Here is a 17,578-nt window from a genome sequence, read left to right as displayed (position 1 = left end):
AATGAAGGAGCTACGTAATGTCACGGGCAGGCAGGGCGGACAGGTAGGTGCGGGCGATCAGGTAACAGGACAGAGTATATTGGCTATCTAGTCTTCCAGGTACAGGGTAGCAGGTGGTTGTTGACGAAGACGTAGCTCGAGGAGCTACATATCGGAGACTGCAGAGATTTCGCGTAGATATACGCGCGCGAGGCGCTCGGCCCTCGCGCCTTCACGTGACAGGGGTCATGACTAAGCGACAGCCCAGTGGCTGTCCTTCAGGTCTGTGACAATACCTATTATTTTACGTTATTATAGGAAAAAATTATGGATTATTTTCCTATTTAAATAAAATCCACAATTGTTTCGGAAATATTTTGCCCAAAAGATTTTTGCGTATTTAGGATATTTGGTGTCCAAAGTCGGGTGGTTTCCGAAAATTGCGTTAATTAGTTTTATAAAATGCCGAATTTATATTTAAAATAATAATCCGGGAAATTATATTAATTGGTCGTTTCGGTATAAATCGATATGTTTTTTTTCGTATATATAAAGGTTATTTTCCTTTATTACACTATATTAATTTAAAAATATGGTTTTTTTTCGCTAAATTTTTTTTTTAATTTTCGTTTAATTTTTATATTAAAAACTAATTAATTGTCCTAATATAATAGGTTTGTTTTAAACGTTTTTTATCCGATTTTCCGGAGGTATCCGAATCCGTAAATTCGGATAATTGGATTTTTTATCGGTATAATTTCGTTGGTTATCCTGTCCCTAAAAATATTTGGTTTTTTATTGCTAGGGTTCGAATATTTCGGGGTTTTTGTAAATATTATTTTGCGTCGATTTTGGAATTATTGTGGGTCGTGCAATTATTATTATAATAAATGGTCCAATTTATTATATTATATTAATTAGGTTATATTTGGTTATAATTGGTAATATTAAATTTTTGTAATTTTTTGGGTTTGCCCCTAAAATTAATGGTAAATTTTGGGATATTATTATATATTTCGGGATAATTTCGTGCAATATATTTTGGTTTATTACATTTAAAATATTTACCATTTTTGGGGTTTTTGCGAAATTATTGGTGTTAAATTATATTTAGGTTTATAAATCCGTTATAAATACCGTATAAAATATTATATTAGCGAAGCGGTTTAGGATATTAATATTTGCGTCCTATATTAATTTGTCGCAAAATTGGGTTTTATACGCTGCGTTTTTCGCGTTATTCCAATTTTCGCTTATATAGTCGGTTATTAATTTTAACCGTTAATTCCATATATTTTATTAATATATTGGGTCGTTTTTTTTAACCAGTTCGTTTTTAATTTTTTTTTAAATCCCGCATAAAAATATATTATTAAAACCTTTTTACCCTATAATAATTTGGCGGTAATTTATCGAAATTTACTGGTATATTTAAATATTAATTTGGTTTAGGTAAAACGTACCAATTTACGTTTAACCGTACGTTTTTCGTTTAAATTACCGAATATTTTCCTAAAATATTTTTCGAAATTATTATAATTGTCGAAAATACGGTTGGTTTTAATTTTAAGGTTTTCTTTTATTATAATTTAAATAATTTTGCAAAATTGGTTCGATCCAGGCGAACGCGTCGTTTATTAAAAACGAAATTGCGTAAATAATTTTATTTGCGTCGTTATGTCACAGACCTGAAGGACAGCCACTGGGCTGTCGCTTAGTCATGACCCCTGTCACGTGAAGGCGCGAGGGCCGAGCGCCTCGCGCGCGTATATCTACGCGAAATCTCTGCAGTCTCCGATATGTAGCTCCTCGAGCTACGTCTTCGTCAACAACCACCTGCTACCCTGTACCTGGAAGACTAGATAGCCAATATACTCTGTCCTGTTACCTGATCGCCCGCACCTACCTGTCCGCCCTGCCTGCCCGTGACATTACGTAGCTCCTTCATTAGGTGCCCGCGATGCCTGCGTCACTGCAACCCCCGATCTTAACCGATTCGACCGAGGAACTGATCGAACACCTACAAGGACACCCTGAACAATGGGTGTCTTACATCTCCGATTCCTACCAAAAGCTGCAACTATTGCACGATAGCAACGTCCGCCTGAACTCCTGCCTAGAAATGCAGGAAGCCGAGACCCAACGCGCCCGCGCCGAAACGGACCGTGTCCGCGACAAGGCGCAGGCCGACATTCTGGCCATGGCCATGGAAAAGGCCTCCGCCATAACCTCCCGGGATGCCGCTTTCGCCGAATTAGAGAAAACACGGTCCGAACTGAAGGAAGTTCGGACCGTAACGCTACCCACGGTACACATAACCACCCCCGCCCCAACTACCAACACGCCTGTTGAACCCCTTATGGTTACTCCTATGGGAACGACTCCGCCGCCTGCTTCCGAACATCCCGCCTCCGCCCGCCTTTCTGAACGACTTCCAGACCCCGATAAATTTACGGGCGCCCGCTCCGACCTCCGCCGCTTCGCCACCCAAATCCGGGGGAAAATGACCTCAAACAAAGACCGCTTCCCCAACCCCGAATCACGCCTGATTTATATAGCCGGTCGACTGTCCGGTAAAGCGTACAACCTGATCCTGCCCAAAATGGTCGGAGGCACACCCCAATTCGGAGATTATACGGATCTCCTCCAATACCTAGAGGAGGCATTCGGGGACCCCGACCACGTCCAAAACGCACAAAACAAACTATATGCCCTGAAGCAGCGGAACGTAGATTTCGCCGAGTATCTGTCGGAGTTCCAACGCCTGTCTTTGGAAGGAGAAATGCCGGAGGATGCCCTCCCCCCTCTTTTATTCCAGGGAATATCGGAAGAGCTCCAGGACATGCTCCTCCACAACCCCGCCCCATCTCGCCAATACCACGAATTCACCCGACACCTGCAAAGCTTGGATAACCGCTACCGCCAGCACCAGCAGTATAAAAATAGACAGACACGTACCCCTCGGGCCGCAGCGCCCCCCGCGCGCGCGGCTCCCCGAACCCAACCCGACATACCGCGGGCCGCCCCCAAGCCAAACGCGGAGCTCCCGCTTAACGACCCTATGGACCTGAGCAGCCAACGCCGCCACAACCGCAAGGAAAACATGCTATGTTACCGTTGTGGATCCCAAGAACATTTCGTTGCCAAATGCCCGGAACCGGATACCCGCCGCACGCGGCTGCACCAGGCCGGAATCGAACGATCCAGGTCCAGGTCCAGGTCCCCGCGCCAAATACAAACCAAACTCCCTAAAAACCCCCGCCGCGGCTCGGACGCCAGCCGCTCCAGCAGCCGAAGTTCGAAAAACGGAGCCCGCCTGGGATAAGTCGCCCCCAGGCCGCCAAGGCCGCGCATAGACCGCCGGCGATCCGCATCTCTGCCGCCGCCGTTCACGGGTTCCCCGTTGAAGAGGAATATAACCAACGATCCGACCTGATGATCCTGCCTGCCGAACTGACAGTGGGGGGCCAAAACCTCCCAACCTATGCCCTCACCGATTGCGGTGCGGAAGGAAAATGCTTCCTCGACCAAGGATGGGCCGAAGAACGCCAACTACAAATGTATCCGCTGCGAAACCCATTCGACATCGAAGTATTCGACGGAAGGACCGCCGAAAGTGGGAAGTGCACCCATTATGTCCGAGGACAATTGAGAATCAAGGACCACATCCAGAAAAACGCGCTGTTTTTCGTTACACAGCTAGCCCACTACCCCATTGTGCTAGGAATGCCTTGGCTAAAGCAGCACGATCCAACGATTGGATTCGCGTCACACGTTATTACGTTTGACAGCGACTATTGCCGCCGACACTGCAATATGCCCGACAAACCGGAGAAGGTTAAAGCTTTACACGCCGTACCAAAAAAAAGCCGCCCCCAGTACCAGGCTGACCGACCGCCGTCCCTCCGCGAAATGGATATCGCCCCTATCTCCCTGCAAGCCGCGAGCATGTACGCCCGCCGCCGATCCTGCCGTTTGTACGCTGTAACCTTGAAACAGATTGATGAAGTCCTAGCCGCCGACCCCCAAAACATGAACGGGCCGACCCTGCCCGAAACAATCCGGGAATTCGCGGACGTATTTTCCCCGCAAGAAGCCGAGAAGCTGCCCCCACACCGACCGTCCGACCACCATATCCCGCTTATAGAAGGAAAAACGCCGCCGTTCGGCCCCCTGTACGCCATGTCCCGCGAAGAGCTGATAACCCTTAAGGAATGGTTGACCGCAGAGTTGAAAAAAGGGTTTATCAGACCCAGTTCGTCACCCGTCGCCTCGCCCGTTTTGTTCGTGAAAAAGCAGGGAGGAGGGCTGAGGTTTTGCGTGGATTACCGCGCGCTGAATAACATTACCGTAAAAGACCGTTACCCGCTGCCGCTAGTCCGAGAAACCCTAAACAACCTGGCCGGCATGAAATTCTTCTCGAAAATCGATATCGTCTCCGCTTTTAACAATATTCGGATTAAAAAGGGGGAAGAATACCTGACGGCATTCCGCACGAGATTCGGCCTATACGAAAGCCTAGTTATGCCCTTCGGGCTGACGGGGGCCCCCGCGACGTTCCAGAGATATATAAACGACTCCTTGCGCGAATATTTAGACGTATTTTGTACAGCCTACCTGGACGACATCCTGATTTACAGCCGCACCCGAACCGAACACGAAGAACATTTGAAGCTCGTATTGGAAGCCCTGAGGAAAGCCGGGCTGTATGCCAACGCCGCGAAATGCGAATTCTTCGTGAAAGAAACCAAGTTCCTGGGCCTACTGGTCGGCGTCGAAGGCGTGAAAATGGACCCTGAGAAAATCACCGCTATCCTGAACTGGCAAACACCCAAAAAGCTTACTGACGTGCAAGCATTTTTGGGGTTTGGCAACTTTTACCGGCGCTTTATCCGAGACTTCTCAAAGATTGTGGCCCCTTTGACGAAATTGACCAAGAAGGACGTCGCATTCGAATGGAATAGTGCCTGCGAAGCCGCCTTCCGACTATTGAAGAGAAAGTTCACCGAAGCCCCCGTATTGGCGCACTTCGATTGGGAAAAGGATGTGATCCTGGAGACCGACGCTTCCGATTATGTTTCTGCGGGAATATTGTCACAATACGGCGACGACGGAATACTCCGCCCCGTCGCGTTCTTTTCGAAAAAACACACAGCTACCGAATGCAATTACGAGATTTACGACAAAGAATTGCTAGCCATTATCCGCTGTTTTGAAGAATGGCGCCCGGAACTCGAAGGGACGTCGTCCCCGGTCCAAGTAATTACGGACCACCGCAACCTGGAATATTTCACGACGACGAAAATGCTCAACCGCCGACAAGCCCGATGGGCCGAATTCCTGTCAAGATTTAATTTCCGTATCACCTACCGACCCGGGAAACAAGGAGCGAAGCCCGACGCACTAACCAGGAGGTCAGAGGATATGCCTGAGGAGGGGGATGAACGACTTAAGCACCAAACACAAGTCGTACTGAAAGAACACAATTTACCTGCCCGCCCCACCCGGTTACAACCCATAATCCGCCAAAACAAACCCCTATTGCCAAAACACCTGATAGAGCTACTAGACGCCGGATACGAATCCGACCCGATAACGCAATCTGCCCTAGAAGCGTTAAGGACAGGCGCCGACCGCCACCCCAAGCTGCAATTGGCCGAATGCGAAGAACGATCCGGCTATTTGTATTACCGCAATAGACTGTACGTACCCGATTCGAATAATCTGAAAGCCGAGATCCTGCGCCGCTGCCACGACTCCCCCGTCGCCGGTCACCCCGGCAAAGCAAAAACCTACGACCTGCTGTCCCGAGAATATTACTGGCCCGGAATGCTACATTACGTATCATTATGGGTAAAGAAATGCCAGACCTGCCGCCGAATCAACCCGTCCCGCGAAGGCCACCAGGGCCTCCTGCGACCCCTGCCCACTCCTGAACGCTCATGGCAACACCTGTCGATGGATTTTATCACACATTTGCCGCAAAGCAACGGCCACGACGCCATCCTAGTGGTCGTAGACCGCCTGACTAAGATGAGACACTTCGTCCCTTGTAAAGGGACCTGCAATGCCGAGGACACCGCCAACCTGTACCTACACCACGTATGGAAACTACACGGGTTGCCCCTGACGATAGTTTCGGATAGAGGCACCCAATTCGTGTCGAAGTTTTGGAAACACCTGACAACCCGTTTGAAAATCGACAGCCTGCTATCCACTGCTCACCACCCCGAGACTGACGGACAGACCGAGCGTTTTAACGCGTCCCTGGAACAATATTTGAGAGCTTATGTGGCCTACCTGCAAGATGATTGGGAAAGTTGGCTTCCCCTCGCCGAATTCACAGCCAACTCCCACAAGTCCGAGACCACCGGAACCTCCCCGTTTTACGCGACTTACGGATTCCATCCCCGCATGGGATTCGAGCCGGTACCCCTGAACCAGCCTTTGCCCGCCCAGCGGGATGCCGAAAAGCTAGCCGCCCGAATGGAAGCCATTCTGGAACAAGCCCGCGCCGAAATGACCGCCGCCCAAGCCCGTTACGAAGAACAGGCGAACCGACACCGTACCCCGGCCCGCCGGCTTACCGTCGGCCAATATGTATGGTTAGACGCACGGAACATCCAGACCGCCCGCCCGCAGAAGAAACTGGATTGGAAGAACTTGGGACCCTTCCGAATTTCTGAAGTGATTAGCCCGTACGCCTACCGTTTGGACCTGCCGTCGTCTATGAGAGTACACCCTGTTTTCAATATAAACCGACTAAAACCTGCTGACGTTGAGCCCCTGCCGGGCCAACAACCTGCACCGCCACCCCATTTGGAAGTGGAAGGTGAGAGAGAATACGAAGTCGAAGAGATCCTCGACTCCTTTTGGGAAACCCGCGGCCGAGGAGGCCGCCGGCTGAAATATATCGTCCGTTGGGCTGGATATAGCGAACCCACGACTGAACCTGCCGATTACCTGGAAAACGCTGCTCAATTGGTAAAGAATTTCCACCGTCGATACCCCCATAAGCCCGGGCCCCGGCCGTGACGGAGCTCGGCCTGGAAGGGGGGAATACTGTCACAGACCTGAAGGACAGCCACTGGGCTGTCGCTTAGTCATGACCCCTGTCACGTGAAGGCGCGAGGGCCGAGCGCCTCGCGCGCGTATATCTACGCGAAATCTCTGCAGTCTCCGATATGTAGCTCCTCGAGCTACGTCTTCGTCAACAACCACCTGCTACCCTGTACCTGGAAGACTAGATAGCCAATATACTCTGTCCTGTTACCTGATCGCCCGCACCTACCTGTCCGCCCTGCCTGCCCGTGACACGTTATCGAAATTATTTTCGTTAAAATAAAAATATATCCGGGTTTCCGTAAAAAATCCCTGCAAAATATTTATAATACCATTATATAATAATAATAAAAAATATTTAATATAATTTTTATTAATTCGATTAATTTGTTCGGTTATTTGTTCCTGGAATTGTCGATTTTGGGTTTAAAACGTCGCGACCATTTAACGCAAAACGTTAACGTTGGCCGGAACGTTGGTAATAAAAGGGGTTTAAAGGGTGGTTTTGTTAAAAAATATTATTTCGACGGTATTATTCGGTATATTTTAAAATAAAATATTAAATAGGAGCAATTAAAATATTATAATTAAAATATCGGGGTAACCTGTTTTTAAAATAAAATATAATGGGTTAAAACAATTAAACGTTTAATTAGATCATTGGGGTTTTTAATAATTGGGGGTAAAATTATAATCGTTTTTAAATAAATATTAAAATTAATTAAAATTTAATTGTTGTTAAACAATTTTAAAATCGAATTTATTTATATGGTAATAAACGTGTTTTATATAAATTATATTCCGAATATAATTTTTCCTAATTTGTTACAAATTGCAGAGATTATTTCCTTTAATTTGTTATAATCCCTTAATAATTACTGAAATTATTTTTTTGGCAATTACGTAAGGTTACGTAATTCCTTTTTATGTAATCCTTTTTTGCCGGTCGGTGATTTCTCTGGGCGGGTATCGTTAGGAGGGGTGTGACCCCACCTGGCCTCCCTGGTACCGGCCCAACTGTCTGGTCGTAACAGCTTGGGTAGGCCCCCAAAATTACCTACCTACGTACGCGAACGCAAACCAAATCACACCAAAAACCACAAATTCCGAAGTTACAGCAAACGGAAAAGAAGGTTTGCACATTTAATATTTGCAGAGTTTTGTATCGGAGATGGCACACTTAATTAGCTGCAAAAATAAATCCGAATTCTAGTTGTAACGGTGCGTTAACTGGAGGTAAAATTGAACCAACTCATAGTGGTTTCCAGGGGATTTATAAGGGGCGCAGTCAATGTTGCAACCCTGTATCGCGCTCGCTGTAAGCTTGAGAAAATTGTGACGCTTCGGGTGATGGGGATTGTGTTCGCGTCATTTTGGGCACATGCTGTAGCACGTACACACGACAATCAGGATGGCCAAATTGAGGACTGATGTAAAGCGCCTGCCGACATAGAGCCTGCTTATCTGGTATAACACACGGCTGTGATGTGTTATCGTGCCGCGGTTACAGTACAGCCAGCTATCGCGTCCAGGCTATTCTGAGCTAATCACACCGGTTGCCGTTACGGTATTTCAGGACATTCCCGGGTCTACAGCGCGGCCAACATCTGCGGGGATCCAGGGGTCAATTGGCCAGGGTTTGGAACCGACCCAGGGTGGTGCGTGCATATTTTACGCGCCCCAAAAGTGTACTATAGTGCAGAGTCACTGTGTAGGTCCGGCGTCTATTCGAAGTGCAGTGAAAGATCAATCGCCATGCACCCACACCCAAGCATCCTCGGTTGCCCCCGGCGCTAAATCCCCGGTGTCATGATTTAGCCGCCTGCAACACCATCGATTATTTCCGGGCTTCTATCCATCCGGCTGCTGGGGATGGATACTGATCAATGGCCTCTTTCGGTCCTGACAACGGAGACCAGTATTTCTATTCTTGGACCCCACTTTTGGAGGTGGGATCGGAAACGCCAAAGGCTCCAATTTCGGATTCACTAAGCGCGCGTTGAGGGATGGATGTTCTACAGACCAACGTGCAGTATCTTGTGCCACCATGGCGAGCCACAAGTCAAGTGAAAAGTCCGCCGGGGCCAAGGATAAAAGACTTGGTCGCTTCCTTCACGTTCATACCAATGCCCTAGGTCTCGGTCAGTGTTTTCTATTTACCGTTAGGTACAACATACAACAAACTCAAAGATGGATTGGCATCGAGACTCGGACCCCGTGTTGAACGATGCAGAGATCAAATCGTTTGGATGTGTCGCTGCCCAAGGGCCGGCCCTTGCCTCTTCCAGATATGTTTATCTTTCAGACGATGTAAGTCCCCACTCGATGTGGGTGCAATTCTTGCCGCATGTACGCGTATACTCACACCACTTGACTCTGCTGCAAGTCGACGAGGTCGATCTGCTCCACGGAACTCAGCTGCGATCGCGATTGGGATCAAATACAGGTAAATATCTCTGGCACCATATCTTGAAACCCAGATTGAACTGGACCAATACTGACATATACTTCCTTTTTACAAGTATCCCGAGGTCTCTAGCGACGGCAGACAACATGGATACAGGGGGCCACCCAAGTTCCACCTGGTGTAAGTGCCTTGGAGACTAACAATGAGTGACTTTGTATGCGAACCACTCTTGACTAAACTTTTGACGTGTTTAGGATGATACCTCCACAGACTACCCCTTCCAAGGTCGAAAAGGCAAACGTGCCAATGAAGCGGCTTCCTCTGAGCCTTCGCAACTGGACGAGAATCGCTCAACGGTTCAAGATACATCACTTTCTCAACATTGAAGTCTTGCAACGTCAAAAAATGTTCATCTGGTCGACTGCCGAGTCCGCCTCCAACAATCCGGGGGAGAAGATATGGGTAAATGTTTCGGCGACGTCGGACAAATTGACAGACAAGAACTACCACCCGGACAAGTTTGCCATGTCTTCCACGCACCTGGAGGGGGAGAGACTCACGACGGTTGTTTTCCTCGGGCTGAAGCCTTCACAAATGAGCATGGTGGAAACAATAGTGAGAAACGCCAACGCAGCCGGAATGATACACCACCCGATGTTCTCCACCTATCTCGTCGCGGAGCTGATGCGCAAGAGACTTGCGCTCCTGTGCCAAAACTACATCGAGGCTGTAGAGGTAGCCGATGGAGTGCTGAGGAACATGTACGATGACAAGAGGGACGAGCTCAAACTCACCTCGATCAGCACCAAGCAGCTGCGACAGATCTCCGAGGCCCGTCAGAACTGCGACAAGGTTGAGATGGAGATTCTCGGCACAAAGCGCCATCTAGAAAAGGCGGTGAAGCAGATGCTCTCGCGGCTTTCAGTTCAAGGCGCAGGCCAGTCTGTTGGACAAGCAGCTGTCAGAGATGCCTTGACACAGAAATATCAAGAAAGGTTTGACGACCTCCTCGCCAACCTCGAGGATCTCAGAACCACCAACAGAAGCTCCGTAGAGCTCATGTCGCAACAAGCGGCACATGTGAGTTGGGTCACCGATATTGCTCGCTAAACATACGATGCTAACAGGTATCCTTTCCAACCACCAGATCCAAACCTGCCTAGCACAGGAACAAGCCCAAACCGCGCGGAAAGAGGCCAAGGAGAGCGCAAGGTCGGCCGAGAACAGCTACGTGATTGCCATTATGGGCATGTTTTTTCTTCCCGCATCGACCCTGGCTGTATGTTGCATCCAGCCTTTTCCCTTGTGGTTCCACCCACAATATTCCACATTCTCAGGGGCGACGCAGCTGACCATCGAGGTAGACCATCTTCGCCATGCCCATCTTCAAATGGGACGAGCATCCTCTGGACTTGCTCTTGCGGTCCAGCGGCAATGCCACCGAGACGCCGGCGGCTGCGGCGGCAGGCAACTCGACCGCGACCTCTGCCGACTCGAGCTCGCCAGCCGATGTGCTGACCGGATACGTTTGGGTGTACTGCATCATCAGCATTGGCATCACCCTGCTGCTCTACATCTACAAGCTCATTCGCGAAAAGATTAGCAGGAACCGTGTCAACGGCTCCGAGCACCCAGTGTACGTTTGTCACTTTCTTACGTCTTGTCTGTGACATTCAACTTGCTGACTCCAAAGCCTTTTCACACAGCCTTGACCTGCTACTTAAGCCCCTCACAATGATCTGGAGGAACAAGCCACAGCAGAGAATGACAGCCACGGACCCTGATCGGAAGAGATGGACGGGGAATGCGATGTCTCAAGTTGTGAATCCCGTCGCTACACCGAGGTTTTCTCTCCCGCAGCACATGCCCAGCCCCGTCAGACACCCCACTACCCAGTCCCTCCCAGCTGCCATGCCCATGGCGCCGCCGGGCAGTGCTCCTCCAAGACGGCAGACCGAGGCACTTTCGACCAGGACTGACAGACATCGATATGGCCGGGATCATTTCCAGGCTCACGCCACTCATGTCAACTCCTCTCCCGGTCAAGGAAATGAGCCCTGGGTTCAGGGTGCACCAATGTCTCAGACACCACCCACCACCTCGAGGGCTTCGAGTACCACCAACCTGGTGCAGCCGTCTATCAATGCAGCACAGCATCCCGGCAGTCAGCGAGCCACCCCAAGTGTCCCCACCCTCCAACAGGCTCCTCAAACACACAGCCGACGCAACAACACAGATCCCGGACCACCCCCGCCCCCTCCTCCAGCAACACAGCCCCATCGCGGGCGGCAGGGCTCCCACACCTCACCCGCAGCCACCGCAGCCACGCAACCGCCAAGAATCACCCTGCCCCCGCGCAGCACACAGCCCGACGACCACGGCCCGCCGCCCAGGAGGGGCCACACCACCGACCAAAAGGCAGCCGAGTCCAAGCAGCAGCCCGCAAGCCGCGCGCACACCTTTCCGCCACAGGCGCCCGTGGTCCAGGTCTCCGGTGCCAGAGACCACCAGCACGGCCGGTACTGGGCCCCGGCGGCAGCCAATCCCCGCCAGAACCGCCTCGCCCCCGAAGACCCGGACTCGCTGTGGCCTGGGCCGCCGCCCGGCAGCTCGTCGTCGAGCGGCGGGAGTAGGGATTCGTCCCGCGGCAGGGGGGTCGGCGAGTTTCGCGAGAGCGAGTCGCGGGAGGGGCTGGTGGGCGCTGCTGGGCCGCCGGGGATATCGGGCGGTAGCAGCGGCGGCAGTAGGAGTGGGATGGGGTTGGGAGGGCGGTGAAGTGCTGGAAAGCTGCGGGTGAGAGGTTCGAGTTTTGTATTTGTAAATGTAATTTGATGAGTTATGAGATCAAGACCTGCGCGTGACATATTGACGTGCGATTGTATTGCACTTGGGGTAAGCTCCCATATACAAATGTCTATAATTACATTGTAGCTTTTTTCAGCGTTCGTCTTTTTTTCATCTGGTCGTCAGTCCCATCACGAGACTCATTCCGGCTGCCCCTTTTGTCGTCACTCTCGCCACATCCCGGGCTTACTCGGCCCACACATCCACGTCACCCTCGTCCTCCGGCCCCATGCCATCTCCCTAGCTACCAGTCCCGCTTCTAGTGACAATAACCGTAGACGACGCCGACCGCAGCAGAGATGCAGCGGTTGCTGCAGCAGTCGCTGCCCCAGATGCACATGGCCAGGTCGTCGGCGCAGGTGGCGCAGTGGCCCGGGACCTGGGTTACGTTGCCGTGCACCACCTCCTCCGAGACGGAGCAGATGCAGGCGCCCTTTTTGTTGGCCGCGCCGCCGCACGGCGTGTTGAGCTCCTTGCTCGTCTGCAGCTCCGCGAGGTCCACGGTGCACGCGCTGTCGACCGCGCAGGTCGGCTCGGGGGTTGTTGTCGACAGTGTGCTGGCGACGGTGCTGGTGGCGGTGCCGATGACGGCGCTGGCTGAGCCGCCCGACGGCGCCGGGGGGGAGGCGGTGCCTGATGGGCTACTGCTGCTGTTGTCGGAACCGCCGCATGTGCCAAAGCCTGCCTGGCAGCCCATTCCGCAGTACGAGTCGTCCTGCAACGATTGTTTGTATTAGTATGCATGCAAACGGAAACGAGCTCTCGAGGGTTTCCATACCGATCCACACCAGCCATTGATGCTGCAGCAGTTGCCAAACGCCGAGCCCTCGCAGGTGACGCCGTCGCCGCAGGTGGCGTCCTGGCTGACCGTCAGCGACGACGACGACGACGACGGGCCGGGCACAGACACCGTGTCGGTCGGGCCCGGCTGCGTCGACGACGCCTGTGCGGGCGAGCAGTCGCCAAAGCCGGGCTGGCAGCCCGTTCCGCAGTACGAGTCGTCCTGTGATGGTTGGTGTGAGTAGACATTTCATAACGAGAAGAAGATAAACAGTCTCGAGGCTTTCCGTACCGATCCACACCAGCCGTTGACGCTGCAGCAGTCGCCAAACTCGGACCCCAGGCAGGTCCTCCTGTGCTCGCTCCCGCACTTTGCATTCTTGCTGACCCTGAGGCCGCCCGTGGCGGCTGCCAGGGTCTGGCCCGCCATGGCGACGACGAGGAGGGTGATGATGGAGCGCATTGTGCTGGCTGAAGAATACAAAAGAGTGACTGATACTTGGTTAGCAGAGAAATGTTCTTAGAAGGTGTGAGACAAGTCTCCGTTGAATTTATATCGACTGTTATTCTCCTTTTTGGCTGTGAAAGGGGCTTTGGCCAGTGAATGCCGACAACCAGCCTGGATGATACGAGGACTAGAGCTAATGGCTAGTCCAGCGAACTTGGGTTTTTAATCGACGCCACTTTAGCCCTAATCCCTCAGGTTGCCTGGCTAGGACACAGTAAGGCGACGCTAATCTAGTCTTTGTTTTCTTTCCATGGACCAACTTGCCCCTTTTCAACCGTCAAGTGGGCAACAAAACAACCGGACTGCAAATTGGGCGAGCGTCACCAAAGCAAATATACCAAACAACCTCCAATTCGTCATTTTAACGTGGCGTAGCGATTGACGCAGACATTTGACGATTCACAATCCATAAACACAGCCAGATTCAACGCTCACAAATCTACTCTATTACAATTTCCTGCTATTTACAACCTCCATCCTCTGTAGTTATTGACGTGACCGTGTACAGTCCCTGTTCTTCGGTCCCCCACTTGCCGTCTCATTCCTGATCTCGGGCCAAGCCATAATTGAAATCGGCCCCAGCCCGGGCCGCGACAACAAGGGCCTGGGCACGACATGGCGTTTGGCCGCGATTAGCCGGGGAACAACCATCTCGAGTAGGGCTGTAGGGCGTGCAAAAACCAGACTATTAATAACTCGCTAGCCGCCCCCAGGTAGGGAGGCATAGAACGGGAGCGTCCACTAGTCCATGGTTCCTGGAGCTAATTGATGGGCCGCGTCATCTATCTCAGGGATTTTTGAGATATACTAAGAAACGATCGTGGCTGGTTCCTCAGAGATAAAAGAAAATATCCCCTCAATCATGGCAGTTACAGGCCACTCGAGAATAACTTGCTGCAAGTTATGGATCATCACATCAAAGTAAGAATTTCCCGAGCAGGGCCTGAATAGCGTTCAAATACAGTAAATATTGATTACAACAGTGAGCAGCAGTTGGTCATGTCGTAAAGAGTGAATATTTCCAAATAAGTGTAAATAGTGCTTGACAAGTCTCAATCAATGTGAAAGGATATTTCCTGGTTTGGTGCAGAAGAGGATGTATCTAATCAAGACTGCTAGAAATAAAGCTACATGCATGACGGAGAGGCAAGCTCTCGCTACCGTTCCCTTGGTATCAGGCAGCGATTTCCGCCTTTTCTACAGCTGTCTACAGTCATTGGCATGCAAGGTTTGGTGTCACCGATTCAATGTGCGCTCGATATATGTAAACAGAACACTGTTGTAGACATTTTATCTCTAAAGAGTAGTTTTACAATCTTAGATTGAGCCAAGCATATTGTCCCCCTCACGAAGACGCCGCACCCCCCGCCCCGCTCCTCACCTTTCCGACCTTTTTCCACATTCGAAGGCGCTGCATCCCCACCTTCCTGCAAGAGGCGCACTGGACGTAACCGCGGTCCTCAGGCCCCAGGGGACAGCCGCGGGTCCTGCAGCGGCCCTGCGCCGCGTACAGTCCCCGCTGGCGCATGCGGCCGCAGCCCTTCATGGCCCGGCAGGCGGCGCACGTGGCAAACCCGGCGGCCTGCTCCGCCGCCGACAGCACGCAGCCCAGGGTCGTGCACATGTCGCCCGCGGCGCGGCGCGCGATCCGCTTCTCCGAGCCGGACGGCGGCGAGGCTAGGCACGGGGCGCAGCGGATGTTGCCGGCCACCTGCTCCGGGACCGAGAGGGCGCAGCCCTTGTCTCGGCACCGGGTCGGGTCGTGTTCGCGCTTGGTCGTTTGTCGGCGGCGGGGTTGGCGAGTGGTGGGTTGGGAGTGGGCGGGGGGTGTGGTTGGAGGGACGGGGGGGTGAGGCTTGTCTGCTTCTGCGACGTTGGGCGGAGCGGGCTCGTTGCTGTTCAATACGATGTCAAAACATGTCGGACGCTGGGGGCTGGGCGGGGTGGGGAGGTTACCATTGCTGTCCGAGGACGTGAGAGACCGGTTCAGAAAAGACATTTTTGGTGCCCGAAACTTGGGAAATCTTGTTACTTAGTCTTGGTTTCTGATGATTGATTGCGTCTGTCTTTCTCGTTCAAGTGTTTTTTGGTAATCCAATCTGCTTTGCCTCCAGTTTCGAAATCTGCTTGTTTGGCTGGATTTCAGGGTTTGCTTCTTGGCCGAGAGTTGAGAATGGCTCTATTTGTGTTGCGATGCATTCTTTGATTTGGGTCTTGGGCGTCCCATTTCTGGCAAACCATGTCTCTTTGTTCCGGTGATCTCGACAACAATGCATTGTTAAATTCGTCATCTCGCAACAACAACAAAGACACTGGAAAGAAACATTGTGTTTATTCAGAGACTGAACAACTATAATGGAGTTTTCCATACTATGCTATCGTACTTTGCACAATGCATCAGCAAAAGACTGCTGATAGGAACGTAGGGATTGTGTACAGTATCTGGTAAAATGTCAAGACGAGTACTTTTGTTCATTTCCCTGTCAAAATTAGTCTAGTACGTCTCTGTTCTAAAAAGACTCCTTCTGGTCGAAGCTGCCGCGCTCAAGGAAAACGGGTTGAACCTTGCGATTATTAACAGACAGTATGTTGTTTGAACGCTCTATCTTGACTGAATTGCTTATCAAAGCTACTTTTACTTCCGAGACAGATTCAATCCTCATTGGCCAAAGATATATTTCGAGCGTAACACTCGCGAGTGTCGCCGAACTATTCAAATTTAAAATAACTACATTATGCATTTTCCTCAATTTTATCGACTACGCCAGCCACGCGTCGGGTATTCTGGCAGACAGGTTTTGAAACAGTTGAACCTGACGTTGGGATTACGTCTGTTAATAATTAAAAATAAACATGAGTTGTGCGGGATTCGAAACTTTTCAATGTAGCAAAAAGTGAACAATGTTGCTATTCTTATCACGGCAGAAATTACCAAAATAACCCCAATTATTTCGATGCTTGACAGATGAGAGACTAGATCTAGTGTACCAGTGCTAAAAGGTGCGGATATCATATACAACCATAAAGACAAAGGAACATGAGTACAGAAAGCGAAAAAAGACCTCTCTACACTTGATTAAAATTATCTAATGTATCGAAAAGAACAACATGCACAATACGATAGCCAATGGATGTAGGAGTGCCGAGCAAAATCAATTCCCCTCTCAGCTGTTCAATCTGTTATTATTCGAACCAGCGCCAAAGTGTAGCCCAAGGGGCAACTCGAATATCTGCTTATCCCGGACGATTTGAGAACATTAAGGAGGTCGAACCACACCGGTAGTGCAAGTACTCAATGCATCTGGCCAATAATCAGCCCCAGATGCTGTTCCCAAGGTTTTGGTGCGATACAGGGAAAATTAAGCCCAAGACCCCGGCCTTAAAGTTTCACTGAAACAAAACCATGCTGCAGCCGTATTTACGTTACATGTTTCAAAGACAGATCATATTGATACCAAAGTATAATGTTTTTATAATTTTGCTTTGCTTTATACCAATGTTACCTTACTTGCCACTTTGGCACGCGGCCACAATCCTAATTTAGAGGAATGTGTTATTTTCTGTTAACATTGTCACATGATGTTATCCTTCCTTTGCAATACAATATCTTAATATATTTAAGCTCGACTGTTCCTCCACCTCTTCCCCAAACCTTGCTTCCTGACACCGGCCTTTTATCCGAAAGTTGCATCGACATTCTTTTTACTACAACGGCTCGTCAACCAAACAAATCACAGACAGATACAATTGTCATAGCCTTTTCATCATCTCCCACTCGCTTTTTCCAAACTACGCAAACTCGGGATACAATCAAAGCAACAATGCGATACATCTTCTTTGCCATCGTGGCCTTTTCAGCAAGCCTCGCCTCTCCCGTCCCCGGCAAATAAGACGACAAACTGAATGCCAAATTCAATGGATGCGAGGTCGGAATCATGAAGACGGGCTTCCTCGGCATACCCGAGGATTTGCTCTTCACACAGTGCATCAAAAGGGAC

The 17,578-nt window shown here is 50.5% G+C and overlaps 3 protein-coding genes across 3 annotated transcripts; 1 reads left to right on the top strand and 2 right to left on the bottom strand.

The window, feature by feature from the left end:
* The first annotated feature begins 8,952 nt into the window (after positions 1–8,952).
* MGG_05419 (uncharacterized protein) lies at positions 8,953–12,302 on the top strand. Its single transcript, XM_003710231.1, has 7 exons — positions 8,953–9,351; positions 9,428–9,487; positions 9,564–9,628; positions 9,703–10,528; positions 10,596–10,727; positions 10,813–11,084; positions 11,155–12,302. The coding sequence occupies exons 1-7, from the start codon at positions 9,232–9,234 to the stop codon at positions 12,221–12,223; spliced, it is 2,544 nt and encodes an 847-aa protein (XP_003710279.1). The 5' UTR covers positions 8,953–9,231; the 3' UTR covers positions 12,224–12,302.
* Positions 12,303–12,551: 249 nt separating this feature from the next.
* MGG_05418 (uncharacterized protein) lies at positions 12,552–13,535 on the bottom strand (the record flags this gene model as incomplete). The annotated part of the gene is made up of 3 exons (XM_003710230.1): positions 12,552–13,007; positions 13,071–13,295; positions 13,365–13,535. 3 exons carry the CDS (start codon positions 13,533–13,535, stop codon positions 12,552–12,554), a joined length of 852 nt encoding a protein of 283 aa, XP_003710278.1.
* Positions 13,536–14,925: 1,390 nt separating this feature from the next.
* On the bottom strand, positions 14,926–15,579 carry MGG_05417 (uncharacterized protein; the record flags this gene model as incomplete). The annotated part of the gene is made up of 1 exon (XM_003710229.1): positions 14,926–15,579. The coding sequence occupies one exon, from the start codon at positions 15,577–15,579 to the stop codon at positions 14,926–14,928; it is 654 nt and encodes a 217-aa protein (XP_003710277.1).
* Positions 15,580–17,578: the final 1,999 nt, after the last annotated feature.

Source organism: Pyricularia oryzae, chromosome 1 (genome assembly GCF_000002495.2).
Source record: "Pyricularia oryzae 70-15 chromosome 1, whole genome shotgun sequence".
Taxonomy (NCBI): Eukaryota; Fungi; Ascomycota; class Sordariomycetes; order Magnaporthales; family Pyriculariaceae; genus Pyricularia; species Pyricularia oryzae.
The sequence above is the reverse complement of the archived record's forward strand: the minus strand, read 5'-3'. Positions and strand labels throughout refer to the sequence as shown.

Coding starts and splice junctions, on each gene's coding strand:
- MGG_05419 (XM_003710231.1), top strand. CDS start 9,232: ATGGATTGGCATCGAGACTCGGACCCCGTGTTGAACGATGCAGAGATC. Junction 9,629..9,702: donor CCACCCAAGTTCCACCTGGT/GTAAGTGCCTTG, acceptor TGACGTGTTTAG/GATGATACCTCCACAGACTA. Junction 10,529..10,595: donor TGTCGCAACAAGCGGCACAT/GTGAGTTGGGTC, acceptor TCCAACCACCAG/ATCCAAACCTGCCTAGCACA.